The sequence below is a fragment of the Phalangium opilio genome, unplaced genomic scaffold (genome assembly GCF_054372755.1).
Source record: "Phalangium opilio isolate 3A_F unplaced genomic scaffold, DU_Popi_V2 ptg000217l_1, whole genome shotgun sequence".
Lineage (NCBI taxonomy): Eukaryota > Metazoa > Arthropoda > Arachnida > Opiliones > Phalangiidae > Phalangium > Phalangium opilio.
In genome coordinates this window covers 9,500,586-9,521,747 of record NW_028324218.1, presented here as the reverse complement: position 1 = coordinate 9,521,747, position 21,162 = coordinate 9,500,586, and the positions used below count along the sequence as shown (strand labels likewise).

General features: G+C 35.5%; 2 protein-coding genes across 4 annotated transcripts; both read left to right on the top strand.

Annotated features, from left to right (window-relative positions):
- Positions 1 to 596: 596 nt before the first annotated feature.
- LOC149616184 (uncharacterized) lies at positions 597 to 6,321 on the top strand. 3 transcript variants are annotated; one of them, XM_089856667.1, is made up of 9 exons: positions 597 to 813; positions 950 to 1,071; positions 1,145 to 1,248; positions 1,312 to 1,402; positions 1,782 to 1,946; positions 2,084 to 2,216; positions 2,277 to 2,329; positions 4,334 to 4,599; positions 5,822 to 6,321. In XM_089856667.1, the coding sequence occupies exons 2-9, from the start codon at positions 1,027 to 1,029 to the stop codon at positions 6,039 to 6,041; spliced, it is 1,077 nt and encodes a 358-aa protein (XP_089712793.1). In that variant the 5' UTR covers positions 597 to 813; positions 950 to 1,026; the 3' UTR covers positions 6,042 to 6,321. The 3 variants fall into 3 exon arrangements, with proteins under 3 accessions (XP_089712793.1, XP_089712795.1, XP_089712794.1); XM_089856669.1 differs by having other exon boundaries at positions 597 to 858; positions 997 to 1,071; XM_089856668.1 differs by having other exon boundaries at positions 597 to 858.
- A 5,005-nt stretch (positions 6,322 to 11,326) lies between these two features.
- LOC149616183 (putative glutamate receptor) lies at positions 11,327 to 14,559 on the top strand. Its single transcript, XM_089857090.1, has 7 exons — positions 11,327 to 11,457; positions 11,779 to 11,869; positions 12,457 to 12,624; positions 12,694 to 12,829; positions 12,905 to 13,137; positions 13,788 to 14,038; positions 14,114 to 14,559. The coding sequence occupies exons 1-7, from the start codon at positions 11,327 to 11,329 to the stop codon at positions 14,340 to 14,342; spliced, it is 1,239 nt and encodes a 412-aa protein (XP_089713216.1). The 3' UTR covers positions 14,343 to 14,559.
- Positions 14,560 to 21,162: the final 6,603 nt, after the last annotated feature.

Sequence of the window (21,162 nt, the reverse complement as noted above, 5' to 3'; positions counted from 1 at the left end):
CACCCGTGAAATCCAACTTAAGAAATCCGAAATCAATGCTGATTTCGAAATCAAATAAAAAATCCGAAATCAGCAACGAAATCACAAAATCAGTAAAGAAATCATAAAATCAGAAAAAAATCACGAAATCAGTAAAGAAATCATAAAATCAGAAAAAATCACGAAATCAACAAAGAAATCACAAAATCAACAAAGAAATCACGAAATCAACAAAGAAATCACGAAATCAACAAAGAAATCACGAAATCAACAAAGAAATCACGAAATCAACAAAGAAATCACGAAATCAACAAAGAAATCACGAAATCAACAAAGAAATCACGAAATCAACAAAGAAATCACGAAATCAACAAAGAAATCACGAAATCAACATAGAAATCACGAAATCAGAAGCGAAATCACAAAATCAACAAAGAAATCGTGAAATCCATTACAAAATTTACAAAATCCAAAATCAAAAGAAATCACAAAATCCGACGAAATCACGGGGAAAATAGCAAAATCCGAGGAAATCATGCGAAAAACCTCAAAATCAAACGAAATCAAGGGAAATATCGCAAAATCCATCGAAATCACGGGGAAAATAGCAAAATCCGACGGAGTCACGGGAAAAATCTAAAAATACGATGAAATCCATTGGATTTTATCTAATTCTGAAATCAAAAAAAAACCCAACGAAATCAAACGAAATCCGATGTAATCAAATTGGATTTCGAATTCCCGTACACTTCTTCCAAATCGTCCGACCCCTCGACATTAATAGTCTGAGGGCTTGGTTTCATGAATCCATTTCTCTACCTGAAAGGCGTTACAGTGAGTCCCTTCATTTAACTTCAAGCGTGGTTATTATCTTGAAAGGTAATATTCTTATATAATAATCTGTCTTTTTACAATATCTTACTGCATTATTTGCCACCTTTATCGGAAATAATTGTGTCAAATCACAAAGTATTTTGAATCTCAAATTAATTTGTAACTAAAAATCTGTTTCAAAAGGAGATTTATTATTTACTAGTAGTAGTTTGAATGAAACTCCTTGAAAACAAAACATTAACAGTCGCTCTTCTGAATGTATGTATCTTAAAATAATTCAAGTATTCTTTGTAAAAACATTAATCTTCTGGATGTGATTTTAATCATGCAGGATAGCGTATTTGAGATATCAAGACTTGATGATGGTACCCTAATTGGAGTATCGGGAATTGGTTATCATGTTCTGGAAGCTTTGGTATTAATACTTGGTTTTAGGTAAAACATCATGACGATGTTTAGTACATTTACAACAGAAAAAAGACTATACTATTTTTAAAGGTATCGAATTGTTAGTCCCAAAGATAAGCAATATGGTATTATGAGTGCCAATGGAACGTGGAATGGTTTGATCCAAATGCTTCAACAAGATGTATGTATTACCTTGGAATTGAGAGTATGATGGAGTAGAAATTTTGGTAGGCCATGTGCCTAATGAATGTCTCCCAGAGTTCCTCGCGATTCGGTTGAGCGTTACAAATGCTGCTGAGTAGCGACGTATTTGAAAACTATTCCCCCTTTGTGTGAAAACAGGCTTCTATTTTTAAGACACAGGGGGCGGTTAAATCGTACGACCCTACCGAAGCTCCGAGGAATCTGAGAGAAGTTCGTTACAGTTGATGAGGTAAAGGGGTTGAGTTATAAGTAAATAGATTTGAACTCCATCCATCTCTGCTCCAAGGTATTCCAATACGGTTTATTTTATCTCTAAAATAACTGAAAAATAAAAACAGGATTTATTCGAAAATTAGGACGCTGATTTCACAGCAAATACAATGGTGGTAACTCCCGAACGAGAACGAGCCGTTAATTTCTCTGTGATCTGCGCTCATGATAAAGTAGCGCACATAACTAAGGACGATTTGTCTGTTTGTGCGAAAGAAACCTCTTTCATGGCTCAACCTTTTCAAACACAAGTATTTTATTGATATTTTATTACCATATTCCCATGATACTCTCCATAAGAAAATAGATACAATTAATTCCTTCGACCTAGACTAACTTGGGTTATGCTGTATGGAGTATTGATTAATTAATATTAATACGCGTTTAGGTTTGGAACTTTTTATCAGCACTATCATTTTTTCTGCTTCTAATGTCCATTCGATGGTTAAACTCAAAATTCTGCAACAGTTTTGTGAAACTATTTTCACTGTGGAATATAATTTCACTTGCCATTGGATTAAGTAAGTATTTATTGAAGTTTTCTGATTAAAATTATATTATAACAGTGCCTAAATTTTAAGGGAATATCAAAAAGTTTAAATTTCAAGTTTCGAATATTCTGGTTATGGCACTGGTAATTTTCATTGGCTGCACGTTAAAAATATATGGTTCTAAACTTTCTTCATCAGTAAACGTAAAAAAGTGTGACATACCAACTGACTCGCTTAATGAACTGGCAAAAGCGGTGAAATCGAAAAGACTAACGTTAGGAATAATTAAAACGCATGGAATATATTATGACTTTTTGAAAGTATGTTCATACCTATCATATTTCTGAATATGACATACTTAAACCCATAAGCAAGTGTTACTAAGTGGTGCATCACGCATTATAGATTTACTTTAGTAGATCAGTTTTAAAAATCTTCGGGTTTTAAAAAGAAGCGGTGATATGGTGCTGATAGTTAAAGGGTCTACATGGGTTTCAGTTTATTTCTTTATGGGTTTCTTTAGTTTATTTATTTATGGGTTTCTTTAGTTTATTTCTTTATGGGTTTCTTTAGTTTATTTCTTTATGAGTTTCTTTAGTTTGTTTCTTTAGTTTATTTCTTTATGGGTTTCTTTAGTTTTTTTATGGGTTTCTTTAGTTTGTTTCTTTATGGGTTTCTGTAGTTTATTTCTTTATGGGTTTCTGTAGTTTATTTCTTTATGGGTTTCTGTAGTTTATTTCTTTATGGGTTTCTTTAGTTTATTTCTTTATGGGTTTCTTTAGTTTATTTCTTTATGAGTTTCTTAGATTATTTCTATCTATATTTCTTAGATTATTTCTATCTATATTTCTTAGATTATTTCTATCTATATTTCTTAGATTATTTCTATCTATATTTCTTAGATTATTTCTATCTATATTTCTTAGTTTATTTCTATCTGCATTTCTTAGTTTATTTCTATCTGTATTTCTTAGTTTATTTCTATATAGGTTTCTTAATTTTTTATGGGTTTCTTGGGTACTTTTTATATGGGTTTCATGAGTTATTTCTCTATGGTTTTTTGGGTACTTTTTATATGGGTTTCATGAGTTATTTCTCTATGGTTTTTTGGGTAGTTGTATATGGGTTTCATGACTTATTTCGATATGGGTTTTTTAGTCTATTTCATATGGGTTTTTTAGTATATTTTTATATGGGTTGCTTAGGTTATTTATATATGGGTTTTTTAGTTTCTTTCTGTTAGTCTTTCTTATCGTTTATTTCTACATGGGTTTCTTATGGTTTACTGTTTATTTCTATATGGGTTTCTTATGGTTTACTGTTTATTTCTATATGGGTTTCTTATGGTTTACTGTTTATTTCTATATGGGTTTCTTATGGTTTACTGTTTATTTCTATATGGGTTTCTTATGGTTTACTGTTTATTTCTATATGGGTTTCTTATGGTTTACTGTTTATTTCTATATGGGTTTCTTATGGTTTACTGTTTATTTCTATATGGGTTTCTTATGGTTTACTGTTTATTTCTATATGGGTTTCTTATGGTTTACTGTTTATTTCTATATGGGTTTCTTATGGTTTACTGTTTATTTCTATATGGGTTTCTTATGGTTTACTGTTTATTTCTATATGGGTTTCTTATGGTTAACTGTTTATTTATATATGGGTTTTTTATGTTTTATTGTTTATTTCTATATGGGATTTTTATAGTTTATTTTTCATTTCTTTATAGGTTTCTTATAGTTTGTTTATTTATATACAGGTTTCTTACGGTTTACTATTTATTTCTGTACAGGTTTCTTACGGTTTACTGTTTATTTCTGTACAGGTTTCTTATATTTTATTTTTTCTATAATGGTTTCTTATAGTTTATTATATTTTTTCTATAGTGGTTTGTTATAGTTTATTGTTTTTTCTATAATGGTTTCTTATAGTTTATTTTTTTTTCTATAATGGTTTCTTATAGTTTATTATATTTTTTCTATAGTGGTTTGTTATAGTTTATTGTTTTTTCTATAATGGTTTCTTATAGTTTATTTTTTTTTCGGTAATGGTTTCTTATAGTTTATCGTTAAAACGCTTTAATTAAAATACTTGTTTGCGCGTCTAATAAGTTTTTCATTTGTATATTTTTGCTTTAAACGTAGAACTCTAAAGTTTCCGAGCTACATGAATTGGGTAGGCATTTGGACGAAATAGGAGATGAACGTGAAAAGTCCTTCCCCGATGCTTTGACTTCCATATTAAATTTAAAATACGCACTAATAATTGACATTCAAACATTCCTTTCTTTGATGAATGATTACAAGTTTTCCTTAAGAGATGTTCATATTCCTAAAAAGGCCTTGTTGAAAATGAACATAGCGATGGCTTATGGACGTTCGTTCAAATATGGAAATCACTTTGATCAAGCGTGAGATTATATTACTGATAACAAGAGATAATAAAAGAGAGTGTAACACTTCTCTCGTTTGAGGGGTTAGATTTCTACCACTTTAACGACACGACCCACCCCGCCCATGATAGCCTCTTCACAGCTTTTAGACTGAGAAAAATAGTTCCCGTAAAACAGACTACGGGCCTAGAGGCGGCGGACAAAAAGCGGCTCCCTCTCCCAGAATCCCCTCCAAAATCACAATATCTAACCTCTCGTTTCCTGATTGGCTACTTGAAGTTTTAGGGGGTGAAAAGCAGGACGACCCTTAAACCACGAGTAGAAAGCAGGGAAAAAAAACTTTTGACCCAAGTCAGGGATAGATTTATTTTTTTAGGAAGGAATGAACAACGTTTGGCCTTTACTTCAGTCCGACTCATAGCCGAGTTTAGAGCCCCTTCAACACATAACCAAAAAATTAAATTATCTTATTGGCTCACTAAAACTACGTATTGGTGACGTTGCTGACAAGGAGGGCCAAAAATACGTAATTCCTGTTTACCTCTGTCGCTATGACTACGACCCCTCTTGCGTTGTACAGATAAGCGTCTTCACAGGGGTTCAAAATGGAGCCGTCTAAAATCGAGGGCCCGGAAATTATTCGGGAATTGTTTTTAATAGCAATTAAGAAGGTAGTTAGTGAATTTGGTGCCTGTGTTTTGGATTTGGAGTACATCTGTAAGGGTGCAAAGTGTTCGCTAATTCTTCTAAAGCCAATTATGTCTACTATCCTCATGATTTTGAAAGGTAATTTGATGAAGTTAACCAAGGCTTAGTGAATGGCCAGGAGTTTTGTGAGCTTAGTGTTTTGTTCAAACCTGTTCGTGTTGTAATATCTATGAAGACTTTTACACCATCACTACAAAGAGAAATAAATCGTATTTAAAATGTGTTTTTAAAACAATGTTCTTTCAAAAATTACAATCCGATCCCATTCCAACTTGGCAGACGACGTTTATTTGACCCGGATATACATACAACTCCATAATGAAAATAAGACCCGCCTCTTCTTTCATACCCCTCCGTCACGATTAAGGGGGTCGTGGACTTGGACGCGCACCCGAATAACCATGTTACCCATTTCTTCTTAAAAAATAAATCTATCCCTGATTCCCTGCCCAAGTATTATACTCTCTTCCATTTTATCTTGCTGATAAATACCGCGAAATTCAATGCCTTTCATTCAAGGTCTAAATTTTAGGTTGGGAAGACTGCGTTCAATTGGTCTCTTTGAAAAGTTTGAAACGGAAGAGGTGTTCTTCTTACAAAGGGATTTAGCTTCAGCCGAAGCGGATAGAAATAATGTTCAATATATTAGTCTTGAAGAACTAAATCATATTTTATTTATTCACTTTGTTGTATTATGCACATCTAGTGTAATAATTTTCATTCAAATTTTGGCTAACCTACTTAAAAATTGAAAGTGTTTTAAGATTTTGTAAATATATTTCTAATTCTTAAAGGAAGCGTCTTTAACCTTATATTTACAAAACATTTTTTTCGTTTTAAACAAAAAATAACTATAAGTTTTATAGAAATTCGATTTTCTAAAGGCATTTGGGTCGATTGCGTGTTTCATTGCCAATATTTCCTTTTGAATATATTGAATACAGAGTGTTTTTCAAAGATCTGTTGGGAATACTGGGGTGTGTTGTTCGTCAGACCGCAAACCGTGCACAGGCAACTGAATAGGGTCCAAGGTTTGCGGCGGATGTTTATCACCAAACCCTAGTAAAATAGTACAATTTGGCGATAAATTGCGGTTTTAACACGACTTTGGTTAGTCGGGCCAGAAGTTTATGACTTCTTATCCTGGGAAGTATTGGACTCTAACCATATCCGGAACCATCTCTGTTAGCCAACTTCTTATTAGGTCCGATCACCGCGCCACCTACGGCGCTTCTCTCATTTTGTGCTGGCAGGCTGATTTGCGCGCCAGCAGCGAGCAAGTAACGAAACTTTAAGGTGTGTCCTGTGGTTTGAAGTAACGAATCAGAAACGGTGACAAGAACAGCTGTTTTAATAGACTGCTAGAAATTCCGTTCAAACTAGTGTAGGGTCCTAGGCCCACGGATTGTAATGGATTTTCAGAGAGTTCTAGAGAGACGGCTTTTCAACGATTGGCGCTGAAGAAGTTTTGAACACGACCCCAAAGTTTGAGAGCCACAGTCTCGTGGCGTGGGATTTTTTCAGTAGACTGGATCGTTTTCCTAGTGGGGAGGAAAATTTTGACCCTCTTTTACGAATGCCATAGGCAATTTTGACTAGCAGGGATGGATACTATATAAAGCCATAGTGTCCAATACTTCCCAGGATAAGAAGTCATTAACTTCAGGTCGGGCTGAGGTCGTTTGCGCAATTTCAAGTCGAAAATGTTCTAGGACATTTTGAAACAAGGACCACCGTTTTCAAATTTGATTGGAGTATTTTAAGAATGACCCCTTATTTAAATTAGAAATCATTGTCTTTCAGTTTTTTAATTAAATTTAAGGGATAATCCGTAAGACACTCCAATCATAACCTGAAAACGGTGGCCATGACGCAAAATTTTCATGAAACATTTTCGATTCAAAACCGCCCATAGAACATTCACCTTAAATGTCAGAAGCACCTTGTATATTTTTTTTACTTTTGTTTTGTTTCTTGTTTACATTATCGAGAAAATCTCGAGTTAATGCGCCTTTCAACTCTATTTTAAGTTCTTTTCGCAATCGATATAATGATTATCGTTTTCGTTACCAGAAAAGAGAATGCATTTATTTCTAATGCTCCAGTATCTCTAAGACGTTTGTTTTTTGGTTATGACTAACTTAGTAAATATGTGAATGTTTATACAATTTTGCAATCCTTCGCATGCGTTGTTATTTCTATTAAATCACAGAAATGTGTTTCAATAGTTGCCCCGAAAGCATATCTTCATCATTAAATAAGTTTTTCACCAAAAAATTATTTTCATTTGACATTTCGACACCATTGCTGACACAGTAAATATAACCAAATTTCAATGCATGATGTAGTTTTGCTTGGTGCTTGCTTTTGGGCTAGAAAAAACATAATATTCGAAAGATTTTAATTTGTAAATTCGTTAATTTTCCTACATGGCATAGTTGCAGTAAGTGGTTATAGTTTGGCAGTTTCTTTGATTTAAGAAAGTCGATGCAAATCATAATATGAAATTCAATACGGTTCTATTTTGTATCTATTTAACACTAAATATTAACTTTGAATAGCCATGCAATGAACTTATGTGGTTTCAGTCCATTTTGATTGAATGGACAGAATAACATTCCCCATAGGCAATTTGGTACAATATCGATTTTTACTTGCTATAAAAAATGTTACAGCCTTGTATTTCCCAGGACAGAAGTCATTAACTAAAGTTTTATACTAGGCCTATAGTATAGATAATGCAATTAATTTTTTTTTATTATTATTTTACGGGACCATATTATCATGTTTCACTACTTATATGCGTTGTTTTTCTATAAGTTTGACCTCAATATCACGATCGAAACTATACGCTACGTTACATACTTTATATTTTCTGTTGTTGAAACCGCAAAGTTGCATAGAGAAGTGAATGAAAACGGTTGGTCTTGCTTGTTTTAAAACCCTTAGTTTAGTCAGACCACCTAAAACTTTGACAGGAAACTTGCTTAGAGCAATGCCTAAGACCATTGCAACTTTATCACCAAACATAAGTAAAGGCGGGTGTTGCAACTTTATTACCAAACATTAGTAAAGGCGGGTGTTGCAACTTTATCACCAAACATAAGTAAAGGCGGGTATTGCAACTTTATCACCAAACCTAAGTAAAGGCGGGTGTTGCAACTTTATCACCAAACATAAGTAAAGGCGGGTGTTGCAACTTTATCACCAAACCCAAGTAAAATTGTAAAATTCGGCAATAAATTGTGGTTAGTAGGTGGCGCATGTTAAGCATTGACATTTGTTAATGCCAGTGTACACGGATTGCCTGTCCATGTTTAGGTGGTCTCAGGTAGAGATGGGCCGATACCAGTTTAAACCGATACCGATATGATCCGATACTTGGGAAACCGATACGTACCGATACCGATATTTTACCCGATCCTTCGATTAAACCGATATCAAACCGATACCGATATGGTATCGGTATCGGCCCATCTCTATAGATGATTCTCGATCCAATTTCGGTACTTGAAACTATAAAACTGGCTTTTCATACGAAAAACCCATTTTAGACACTAGTTACGTTATCCAAAAATAGATGAAAAACTGTGCTGTCTCAGAGTTTAGGTCTTATGGCGCCATCTACTCTCAACATAAGTATTTATTTTCTTCAAAAAATATCGGGTAGAAATATCGGTTCATTTTTAACCGATACCGATGTATCGGTTAAAGCCAAATATCGGTACCGATACCGATATGGTATCGGTATCGGCCCATCTCTAGTCTCAGGTTATATAATTTCACAGTTCCCACTTGTATACGCTTGCGTTCGGGCTATTATCTCCCAACTCTGCTTCGACCGTGCCTTGATGGTGCAATGTTAAAATTGAAAGCTAAGACTTTCTGTTTATTCAAGGAATACGATTGACTCAATATTGTTCTCTTTTGATACATGTGACAATAACTCTTAACCTTGAAAAGACACAAGCTGAATGTAAATTTTAATATTACATGCAGCTAATATGAACCACTCGGTATGCCGTTTTCTCAACGAATCTGTGGGAACGTGTTGTATGACGAATTTTAACTCGCGATTAATCAACCTTGCTGCGCATTGAACCTTGCGTGCGCGCCTGACCCCGCGTTACTACCGACCAGTGAAATCACAGTAAGAAAGACGTCAGAATTATGAGGCTTGGTGTATAGTAAGCTCTTAAGTTCGACCCACAAACCCGCGTAGAAATTAACGTCGGGGATATGGGGGAACAATGATTCTTTTTAGCTGTATGGAGTCCTTATAAGACCATGAATTTATAAATAAATTCATGATAAGACTTATAGAAGTTCATTTTCATTGAAGAGACTACACAATAAACAATGGAGCACCTTCATAACACAACTCTACTTATTGCAGTCATTAATGTGGGTATTAGTATTGATGAGTTCTATATAATTCCATAGTTTATCCTATTTGTAACCTGTTTCTTACTAATAGCAGGAGTTCATGATAACCCGAAGTACGAAACTGGTTAAAAAGCCCGTAACAGCAAAGTTTCGCCGTAAAGCTCAGCGGATTCATACACCGCTTAACTCCCAAAGAAATAGTTACCCCATTTTTTAGCGCACACGCGCATTAACTTACACACTTCCGGTTTAGCACTATTTTTATCTTGTGATTTTGGGAGCGAAAATGGCTCACGCCTGCTTCTGTCGGAACGGTGTAAATTAAGCCTTGCCGGGAGTGTGGCGCACTCCTGTAAGCCAAGCTACTGGGCGGCAAAGTTTGAGGGAATACGACACATGTCGGCGATCCTCCCCTATAGGTGCCGACTGCCCCGTGTCCGCCGGAGGTGACTTGACCCCACACCCCTTCCGTCACCTCCCAAGTAAACCTCATTTCCTTCCCTGATTAGTCACATACTGAAACCTGACTAATCGCATCCTTGTCGCGGACCCTTCAGGGACCCAATTTACATTGAAACCAATAAAAAAAAAAAAATTAAGCCTTGGCTAAAAGTTTTAGTCGGGGTTTCTAGTTTTCTACAAAACATTTAAACGATCGTTAATGATGTTTTGTTGTGATATGTGTGAGTGAGAATTCCGTGGTTAAATTAAAACGGTTTGGACGAATTTATTCCCAGTATCTTTAATATAAGAATTGCAACGTGTTTCTACGTCCACCATATAGCCATTTTTCTTTTCGACGGAGATCCCAGCCAACGGAAGTTTTGGAACGAAAACCAAGGAGCATAGATACCACTACGATATACTGTAAGGTTGCATGTCCATAAACAGGCTAATCCTTTCTATGCGCAACGACAGAATCTTGTTGTTCGCGATTTTTACCATTAGCTCTATGGCCAGTTTCATACTTGCCCCCCGAAGGGGGGTTATTATGAACTCCTGCTAATAGCATGTTATTTCTTCTAAGTTATAAATTAGGAGACTGCTGTGCAAGACATCTTCATTTAAAGTTTCTCCTCCAAACCAAAACTGAATGAAGGAATAACCCAATTTAAGGATGAAACAGTTGATATTTTTGTTTCCAACAAATTCCCCACCATGAGACGCCCTTTACTTTTCTCTATCTTGAGCAAAAGGGTATACTCCCATTGAACAGAAACCCACTGAATAGAAATCTCATTCGCTAGAGCTCCCAATAGACAGGAATTTCATTAGGACGAGCTTTACCAAAAAACCAATATCCCATTAGGACGAATTTTAGCAATGAAGAGAAATCATTTTAAGACGAAACGTCCGAAAGGGCGAAAATCCGATTTGTTTTATTACTAATGCATCGGGATTTTCCAAACACCGCAGTACCGTGGTTAAGCGCATAGGCAACCAATTCATAGACTCGGGTTCAATGGGAATTAATTTCTGTTCATTGGGACATACTTGTTTTCTATATCGGTCGAGTGGGATTTCTACCCCATGTGATTCTGTCCAATGGGACACTAGTATTAAAGCTGAAATTTTTAATAATTGAGGGAGTAGAAATTTTCAAACAAAATTGAATAAACTATGGAAAACTTATGTTCAGTTTGACTGCGTTATGATTTGCCTTTACTTGACCCTAAAGGATAGTTACTTCACATTGGGAAAAGCAGCGGACGGAACATTGTACGGACAGTCTGGAGTGTACTTCTATGTTCTGGAAAGTTTAGCTCTTCTACTTGGATTTAAGTAATTACCCCAAAAATGTATATTATTTTGCATGAGTCGTGGTTACATATTCAAGACCCGAGAATGTATAGCCATCCACTAAATTTCATTCTGTCGTAAAACCCTTACATGGGTGATACACGAGACATGGATTAACTAACGCTAAATGATTGTTCATTCACCCTAAAAGTTTGCATGTACCAAACCCCCCCCCTAGAAGCAGCTACTATCCCTAACAGGAAGTCATAAGAAAATTAGACCTTATATGAGTTCTTATCAGAGTTAATCTTAGATCAAAATCAGTTATTCTATTATACTTTAATGTGATCTGTTATTTGCAAGATATCGCCTCGTACTACCAGATGATGGGCAATACGGTCTATTGACTTCAGATGACTCATGGAACGGCATCATTGGAATGCTTATTCGTAATGTATGTATTAGAAAGTAAACATAAAGCATTATTTAGTGTTATGGTAAGTTAAGCAGACATGTTCTATAAGTATAACACTTCCTATACCGCGTAATGCTAGAGGCTTACTGAGAGGTAGTTCGAGAACGACAAGCGAGAATTGAAGTCCTATACACTCGGTTTTGCAGTCCATCTTCCTAATTAGTCTGTACTAAACCTCTGACTGAGCCTCACCAGGCGTCGCTTTACGAGAATCTATGAAGTTCCACTTACGTCACTTCATAACAAGCTCTCAGTAACCAGTGACAAACTTATGGAATATATCTTATGAATTTATGGTGCTATTAAAAGACCTTTTTCAACAACTGGTGTTTGACCATCTTCTTGCCTTAAGACGGAAAATCCGTCATGTTTATTCAAAAACATTAGAAATGACTTCGACTTCACTGGATTGGTAAATTTGCAGCCCTATCTAAGGTCTTTGGACCTATATATCGGATTTTATATATTAACCCTACATCAAGCTGACTATACTGTGGCTCCTATTTGAAAAGGGTCTATTATGGAGTAACTGTAAGTCGTTAATAAACAATTTTTCATGATTTTAGGAATCCCATTTGACTGCAACTAGCTTATATGTTTTGCCTGAAAGAAAGAAAGTAATTAACTACTCTTTGACTTTATCCCACGATGATATAGTTCACATAACTAAAGCCGATGATTCTGAGTATGGTTTCGAGGAGAGACTATTTTTGGCACAGCCATTTCAAAATACGGTTCGATTTTTATGTGTATTTACTACGAAAATAGATTTTGCGCATAATAATTGTTTCCACACTCGTTAGGTTTGGTTATTAATATTCATAATACTTGCGTCATCTTTGTTTTTGCAAGTTTCGATTCGTTGGGGATTTTCAAAGTACTACCGCATAATTGAATGCGTCTCTTTGTGGACCATTATATCTCAAACTCTTGGATTTGGTAAAATTATATTAAATATTTTTTCCTAATAAATATGCAAAATTTGCACAATAAACAAGCATTTTTATAATTTAGCAAATCGAAAAGATCCTCCCAGACTGGATTTGCAAAGGATAACTATTCTTTCCGTGATGATATTTATGGCATTCATGCTGAAAATTTACAGCTCCTCAGTCGTTTCGTCTGTTACTCATAAAAAATCCGGAAATTCGTTTGACACCATTGACGCCCTTGCTACTGCTGTCTCCTCGAATCGCCTTAGTGTAGGAACGTTGGAAACATTGGGTGTTTTAAATATGTGCTTGGAGGTAAGGCAATGGTTAAGACTTGTAAAGTAATGAGTGGATGGGTTAGAGTGATTAAGGGGTGACGTAGTATTATTAACTTCTGGCATGGCGTAATTGAAATCAACAGCATCATAGTGGCAAAAAATTATATTTTTCCTTTAGCTAAAATTTCTTATGTTCGGTGAATTTCCTGTTGGGTTCACGCTTTCGTGTCTTAAACAAACGATCTTGGAGTAGACAGAGGGAGATGGAGATTAAATCTCTATACTTATAAAGTTGAATATTTAACTCCTTCAAAGAGAACGAAGTCCTCCTAGTATTCTCAGTGTTTGGGTAGGGTCGTACGCTTCAGTAGCCCCCTGAGTCTTTAAAAATATAATCTAGTTTTCGCTCGAATAAAATGTCAAGGCAGTTTTCAAAAATTCTGCTACGAGGATGGACTTGTCACACCCCAACCCAATACCAAGGTATTTTGGGAGACGTTCTTTGGCGCACGTGGCACATCAACATTTCTACTTCCTGCTCCACCAATCCTAGAGAAAATACAATTTTGTAAAAGAATGTTACCCACTAAGTTACCACAGGGAACAATATTAGTCATTACAAGCCCGGTTTCGTTCCTGTTTAAGTAACCTACTTATTCGCAATTGCATACAATTTTTCATGCCTAGAACTCCAAATCGCAACAGCTCCGTGACTTGACTCGAAATTTTCTTTACAAAAAATCATTCCCAAAAGCTTTCCATGATATTATCTATAAAAATTTCGCTTTAGTCATTGACCTACAATTTTTCATCGGCTTGATGAATAAACATATGTTTTCGCTAAGAAAAGTGCACATTCCAAAAGAACCAGTTTTCAAAATGAACATTGCCATGGCGTACGGAAACTCTTTCCAATTTCAAGAGATATTTGACAAGGGGTAAGGTTGTGCGCAAATAGCACGCGCATTACAATGATATAGTAATCATGACAAGAAATATTTTGTTGGCTTTAGATTAGCAAATTTGAAATCGTATGGCCTTTTACAAAAGTTCGAAACAGAAGGAAAGTTTTTCATAGAGAAAGATTTAGCCTTGGCTAAAGCGGAAAGACGTAACGAGATTCACTACATTGGCATGTCTGATTTGCAATACGCTGTTGGTTTGGTCTACATGATGTTATTCATCTATTGTGTCGTCGTTATTTTCGAAAAGTTACGGTTTAAAAATTGTGGTGTTCAGTGACCTAGGCCCTTACGTTTTCACAGTAATGAAACAATCTATTCTGGTCAAAGGGTGTTAATCGGTAACTACATGACTTTTCAAAAATGAAAAGTAATCTAACGAAAAAAAATATTAATTATTTAAAATCACAAAGCTATTAACGTCCAAGTTGGAGTTAAATGAAAATAATAATAATAATAATTTATAACTTTAATATATGTTTTCTCGTAATAGTTGTAATTAGCAGGGCTCCCACCAGGTCCCTAAAAGTCCCTAAAGTCCCTATTTTCCTACAAGGTCCTTAATCTACCCTAAAATTGGTATTCGGTCCTTAAATCACCCTATTTTTATAAATCTCAGAAAAAGTATAAGGGTGACCTCAAAATGTCTTGTCTGAGATTTGACCAGAGCCCCAAATTTGCGGAGCTCGCTTCGCTCGCTCCGGTTATTTATGATTTACTTGATGTTAAATTTAAACGAATTAATTGGCTAATTTTTATAATAATAACAACTCGTGCAAAAATTATTCGACTGAATTTAGACTGGTTTTCATATATGTTTGCCATGTACGTTATTGCAAATGGTCAGAGAAATTTGTTCAAGTTAGTCAGGGAAAACCTGGAAAAGTCAGGGAATTTCATTCCAAAAATTTTGTACGAACCCTGTAAACTTGTAAAGGTCCAAATTCTAGTTCAGTGGATTTTTTATAAAACAGTAAACATGATACGAAAATAGTTACTTCCGGAAAGTCAGAAATAATATCCTATTTTGTCGAAAAAATAGAAAAGAGTAATAGGTTCCTAACTGTTTGTGATATTTTCACAGAAAAGAAATCATTTTGTTTTACCAGTGGTCCCTTTTTGGTTCCTACTTTTAGAATTTAGGTCCCTATTTTACCCTATTTTTATCGTGAAAAGTGCCTTTTTCCCCTATTTATTTTTGAGATTTTGGTGGGAGCCCTGAATTAGTAATACCATGAATTTATTTATTAACATGAATATACATGTGTATCATTAGCCTTTCTATCATGTTATTCAGGGATGGGAGGGACCTTTCTATTTCATACGCGTTTAACGTCATCGCGGTAGCCAATCAAAATCGAGACACCTGGAAGTTCGAACAGCAGACGACCAGTTTAACAAAACTGTATGAGGGATTCAATTTTCAGTTAGGTTTAACAAACTGCGTCAACTGAATATTAAAAATGATCGCCGATACGTGAATAAATATCTCAACACGATATCCGAAAATGATATTGATCTTATAAAGTAAATTTTAATAAGTGCCTGCAATGTTTTTCCTGAAACTGAAAACTGTTGGTAAAGTACTAAGCCTTGGCCATTAAGAAAATGAATGTAACGTAACGGTTGAAAATAAACTACTAACATTTTAAAATCGTGAGAAGCATAATTAGCCTTTCGCATGACAAGAGCTTTAGCTTTAAAAACAAACCGCCGGAAATTCTCTGACGTCACGCAAACTAAGCCCCTCCCCTCCCTGAATATGTAGTTTAACTAGTCAATGCAGGTATATATTCATGTTAAATGAATAAATTCATCGTAATACGCAAATTTTTGAAGAAGCGTCTTAAAAAAATACGTGTTTGTAGGGCGTTTCTTATAAGTCTACCATGCTTATGCTCTCGCATAATCAATCAGAACCTTGCGCGTGCATCTGACCTCATGTTGCTACCAACCAATGAAATCACAGTAAGAAAGACATTACTTACTTTATGTTTCGATGGTGTTTTTGGTCAACTGGGAACGAAGTTTAATGATTTTCATTAACTAGAATAGAAAGTTCTAACTTAATATTTTGCACGGCGAAGGCAACCGAATCATTAGAAGTTTAGTTTAGCAATTAAGGTACCCATATTTATATTTTTATACTTGAGGCTTTGGAATTCTGAAGTAGTTTGAACTACAAGTCGTTAAAAGCCCAGAAAGTTATTTGCGTGACGCCGAAATCATAAATATCTATGGTTAGCTTCCTTGCACATTAAGGTTTCAAAATAATAGTTCTAGCAGACCGCAAGCAGACAGTCAATAACAAGGCCATTGTTTCGTCTGGTTCTAATGATATCTACAGAGAAAATACGTTTGTCATTACTTGGTTAATTCGCGCTTCAAATGGTCAGAAAAGTTTGTATGACTCTTCCTTTTTAGTAGTAACGTGTTTGCACGGGAAAAATGCATTTTCAAATTTGATCTGTAAGAATTATTAGTGTTTTTTTTACATTTTTTCAAAAAACAAAAATTGCAAGATTCATTTCGTATTTTTAAATTCTCAAGGCTGAGTAAATCATTCCTGTTCAACCCATTTATTTACGATTAAAACTGTTGACTTTAGAACTGTAACGTCTTTTGAATCCAGATTGACACTTTTATCCATTATTAATCATAACACGTCCCAATAACTTATGATTAAAACAGGGATAGATTTAATTTTAGAAGTAGGAATGGAAAACAGAGTAATGTGGGCGTGCATCCAAGTCCAGAACCCTCTTCCCGGGACAGGGGTATGAAAGAAGAGGCGGGTCATAGCGACAGAGGTAAAAAGGAATTACGTATTTTTCGCCGTCCCCGTCAGCAACGTCATCAAAACGTAGTTTAAGTAAGCCAATAAGAAAATTTAAACTGGGCTATGAGTCGGACTGAAGTAAATACTAACAATTCTCCATTACTACTTCTAAAAATAAATCTATCCCCGATTAAAACTATTAAGCCATGATTAATCTTATTGCATCCCAATAAATTAAGTTTAAAATTAAAATAAAAAAAATAACACCACATCCCGAAATCTCTTGATTACGAATGAAAGAATGAATGGGTTACTATGCACATAGAAAACCTCAAGGTTTCACAAGAATATCTACAGGAAAGTTAAGTACCGGACATTTAATAGGGCCTGTATTTACAAAATATAAAGACAATAGAAAAATTATACGTTATACAACAATTTAAAAACAAGGATATAAACAAAATACATAATTATGATTATTCCTAATTGCATACAATAAATCGTGAATGTAATTTTTAAATATTTATAAATGACGATTTATTCGGCTTCGAATCACCAATTTTGGCACGTTGCTATGAAATTAAGCCTCCAGAATGAAACTTTAATAACCAATATTAGGCCTAATATATCTTCGATTAACGAACCTTAATAAGAATAATTGCATATCCCTAGTGTCGAATAAAAACTCTTACATTTGCCAATGCCCGGTTAGAAATTACCCCCATAGAAATTAACGTTGTCGATATGAGGGCACAATGATTCTCATTGATTCTCATTAGATATGAAGACTTACAGAAATTCATTTTCATTGAAGAGACTACACAATAAACAATGGAGCAGCTTCGTAACACAACTCTACATATTGCAGTCGTTAATGTGGGTATTAATATTTATGCTCTTTAAATTTCCATAGTTTATCCTATTTGTTAATTTCTTTTTACCAGAAGTGGTATGATACTAGAAGTATTGAGCTAACCAAATTCTTCACTCGGCATTAGTGAAAAGACTTGATAAAACACAAACGGTTGGCCCTCTAGTGGCGGTTTCTGAAATTTCCCCTCCAAAACGTGAGACGCTCGCGGTGGTAGACGGCCGAACTAGATTCAAGAGCCGGGTCCGTGGTTCGCCGCTTTAGGTTGAGGGGAAGGGGGTAAGAAATGTTTTTGGAACTCGACCAATTTTTTTCTCTCCGCGATGGAAGCGGCATAAAATCCTCAAATTTGTTCACTAGTGCCAGGATCTACTATCAATGCTAGAGCCCTTCACTTCTAGTCTCATACCACTTCTGTTTTTACTAATAGCATTTTATTCGTTCTGAGATATAAATTAGAGAGACTGCTGTGCATGCACGCCATCGTCATTTTAAGTTTCTCCTCCAAACCAAAACTGAATGAAGGAATAGCGCAGTTTAAGATAGAGCAGTGGATGGTTTTTGTTTCCGACAAATTCGCCACCATGAGACGCCCTATAATTTTTTAAAAGCAGGCTCGTTTTATTCTTTCAATCTTGAGCATAAGGGTGTACTTCCATTGAAAAGAAACCCACTGGATAAAAATCCCATTCGATAGAATTCCCAATGTACAGAAATCTCTTTAAGACGAACTTTCCCAATCGACAGAAATCCCATTAGAACGAATTTTTCCAATCGACAGAAATCCCATTAGAACGAACTTTCCCAATCGACAGAAATCCCATTAGGACGAATTTTCCCAATCGACAGAAATCCCATTAGGACGAACTTTCCCAATCGACAGAAATCCCATTAGGACGAATTTTCCCAATCGACAGGAATCCCATTAGGACGAACTTTCCCAATCGACAGGAATCCCATTAGGACGAACTTTCCCAATCGACAGAAATCCCATTAGGACGAACTTTCCCAATCGACAGAAATCACATTAGGACGAACTTTACCAATCGACAGAAATCCCATTAGGACGAACTTTCCTTATGGAGCATAAGGGTATACTCCCATTTAACACAAAACCACTGGATAAAAAATCCATTCGCTAGAATTCCCAATCGACCGATATCCCATTAGGACGAACTTTCGCTATGGACAAAAATGCCATTAGGGCGATGTTTCCCAATGGACAAAATCCCATTCGACAGAAATCTCATTAGGACGATATTTCCCATTGGACAGAAATCCCTTTAGGACGAACTTTCCCAATGAACGGAAATCCCATTAGGACGAACTTCCCCATTGAACAGAAATCCCATTAGGACGAACATTCGCAATGGACATAAATCCCATTAGGACGAACTTACCCAATTAACAGAAATCCAATTAGGACGAACCTTCCCAATGGACAGAAATCTAATTAGGACGAACCTTCCCAATGGACAGAAATCCCATTAGGACGAACTTTCACAATGGACAGAAATAGCATTAGGACGAACTTTCCCAATGAACAGAAATCCCATTAGGACGAAGTATCCCAATGAACAGTAATCCCATTAGAACAAAGTATCCCAATGGACAGAAATCCCATTAGGACGAACTTTCCCAATGAACAGAAATCCCTTTAAGACGAAATGCCCCAAAGGACGTAAACCCGATTTGTTGTTTAAATAATGCATTGGGATTTTCCAAACACTGCAGTACCGTGGTACAGCGTAAAGCAACCAATTCAGAGACTCGTGCAGATTCAATGGAAATTATTTGTTTTTTATTTCAGTCGAATGGGATTTCTACCCTTTTTGATTCTGTCCAATGGGAAATGGAGAAAAATATAGTGATATAAGATTAATAATTGAGGGACTTGAAATATATAAACTAAATTGAATAAACTATGGAAAACTTCTATTCAGTTTAACTGCGTCATGATTTTCCTTTACTTAACCGAATAGGATAGTTACTTCGCTTTGGGAAAAGCGGCGGACGGAACATTGTACGGACAGTCTGGAGTATACTTCTATATTCTGGAAAGTTTAGCTCTTCTTCTTGGCTTTAAGTAATGAACCTGAAATATTTTGCACGAGTCGTGATTACATAATCAAGAACGAAAAATGTATTGCCATCTATTAAATTTCCATTTCATCTTGACGTAATACGCTTGCAAATACAAGACATGGATTAACTAACGCGTAAATTTAGCGTTAGTTAATCCTTAGCCCGACGGTGCCTCAAATTTAACTCATTCTATATCGTTGAACGTTCTCAGGCCTCAGATGAGTTCCTTTCAGAATTAATCTTAGATCAATATTAGTTATTTTTACCTCTCCGAGTGACGTATGTCACGGAGAGGTTCTAATTTCGACGTGTCTGTCTGTGTGTCTGTCTGTCTGTCTGTCTGTGTGTGTGTCAGTCTGTTGTTATTGACTTACACCCCAGGGGACCGCGTTCGCAGTTTTCAAATCGGAGCAAACGTTTTCCCAAATTCCGGACCGCATTTACAGTTCCCGGAAATTTGGAAAATTGTATTCCACTTACAATGGCTATTATCCATTGCCTATCTAACACCACTATCCTCAGGCCATTTGTCCATCTCATATGGACACCAGTCTTTACACACTGGCATCTTCTGGTCTTTGTCCATCCCACATGGACACCAGTCTGTACACACTGGTTTCTACACACCACTATCTTCTGGTCATTGTTTTTGTCCATCCCACATGGACACCAGTCTGCACACCTGGCTTCTACTCCATCATCATCCTTAAGATTAAGACATACGCGGCGATCGGCCAGGGTTACGAGAAACGTCCGGCCTCCCTAAGGTGGGGCTTCCACCAAAGGTTCACGCAATTGCGCTGTTCTTATCCATAGCTGCGATTCGAAATCTTTATATACTACCTATTTGAGTAAGGCAAAGCAACCGGCGTATGCTTCATTTCAAACGCCAATATTAGTCGAGTCTCTCAAGAATGTTTAATTGTTCTTTTTTAAAACGATGTAACGTTCAATAAGGCGAATAACTAACGAAGAAAATATTAAATATTAATTATATTTATTTTAATATTTAAGATAATCTTGTTTCTCAATTCAAAATTAATACGGAAAGAGTTAAAAAGCAGTCTATGTTTTTGTCTGTGTGTGTCCGTCCGTTGTTACACTAGTGCGCTGCGTTAGAAGTTCGTTTTATTTTGATGTGTAAAGAAATCCTACAGAACCATAATATTTCTTTTATCCTTAATATAAAATGAATATGTGGAAATATTTTTCGTAATTATGATGCATTTAGTACTTTTGTAGCTTTAAAGCTCTGTTACATTTTGATATTCCAAAGATCTTTTTTAATATTATTATTTGAAATGGCTGTTTATATATTACTTAAGCTATACTACATCTATATATAGAATAATCCTTGTCTTCATG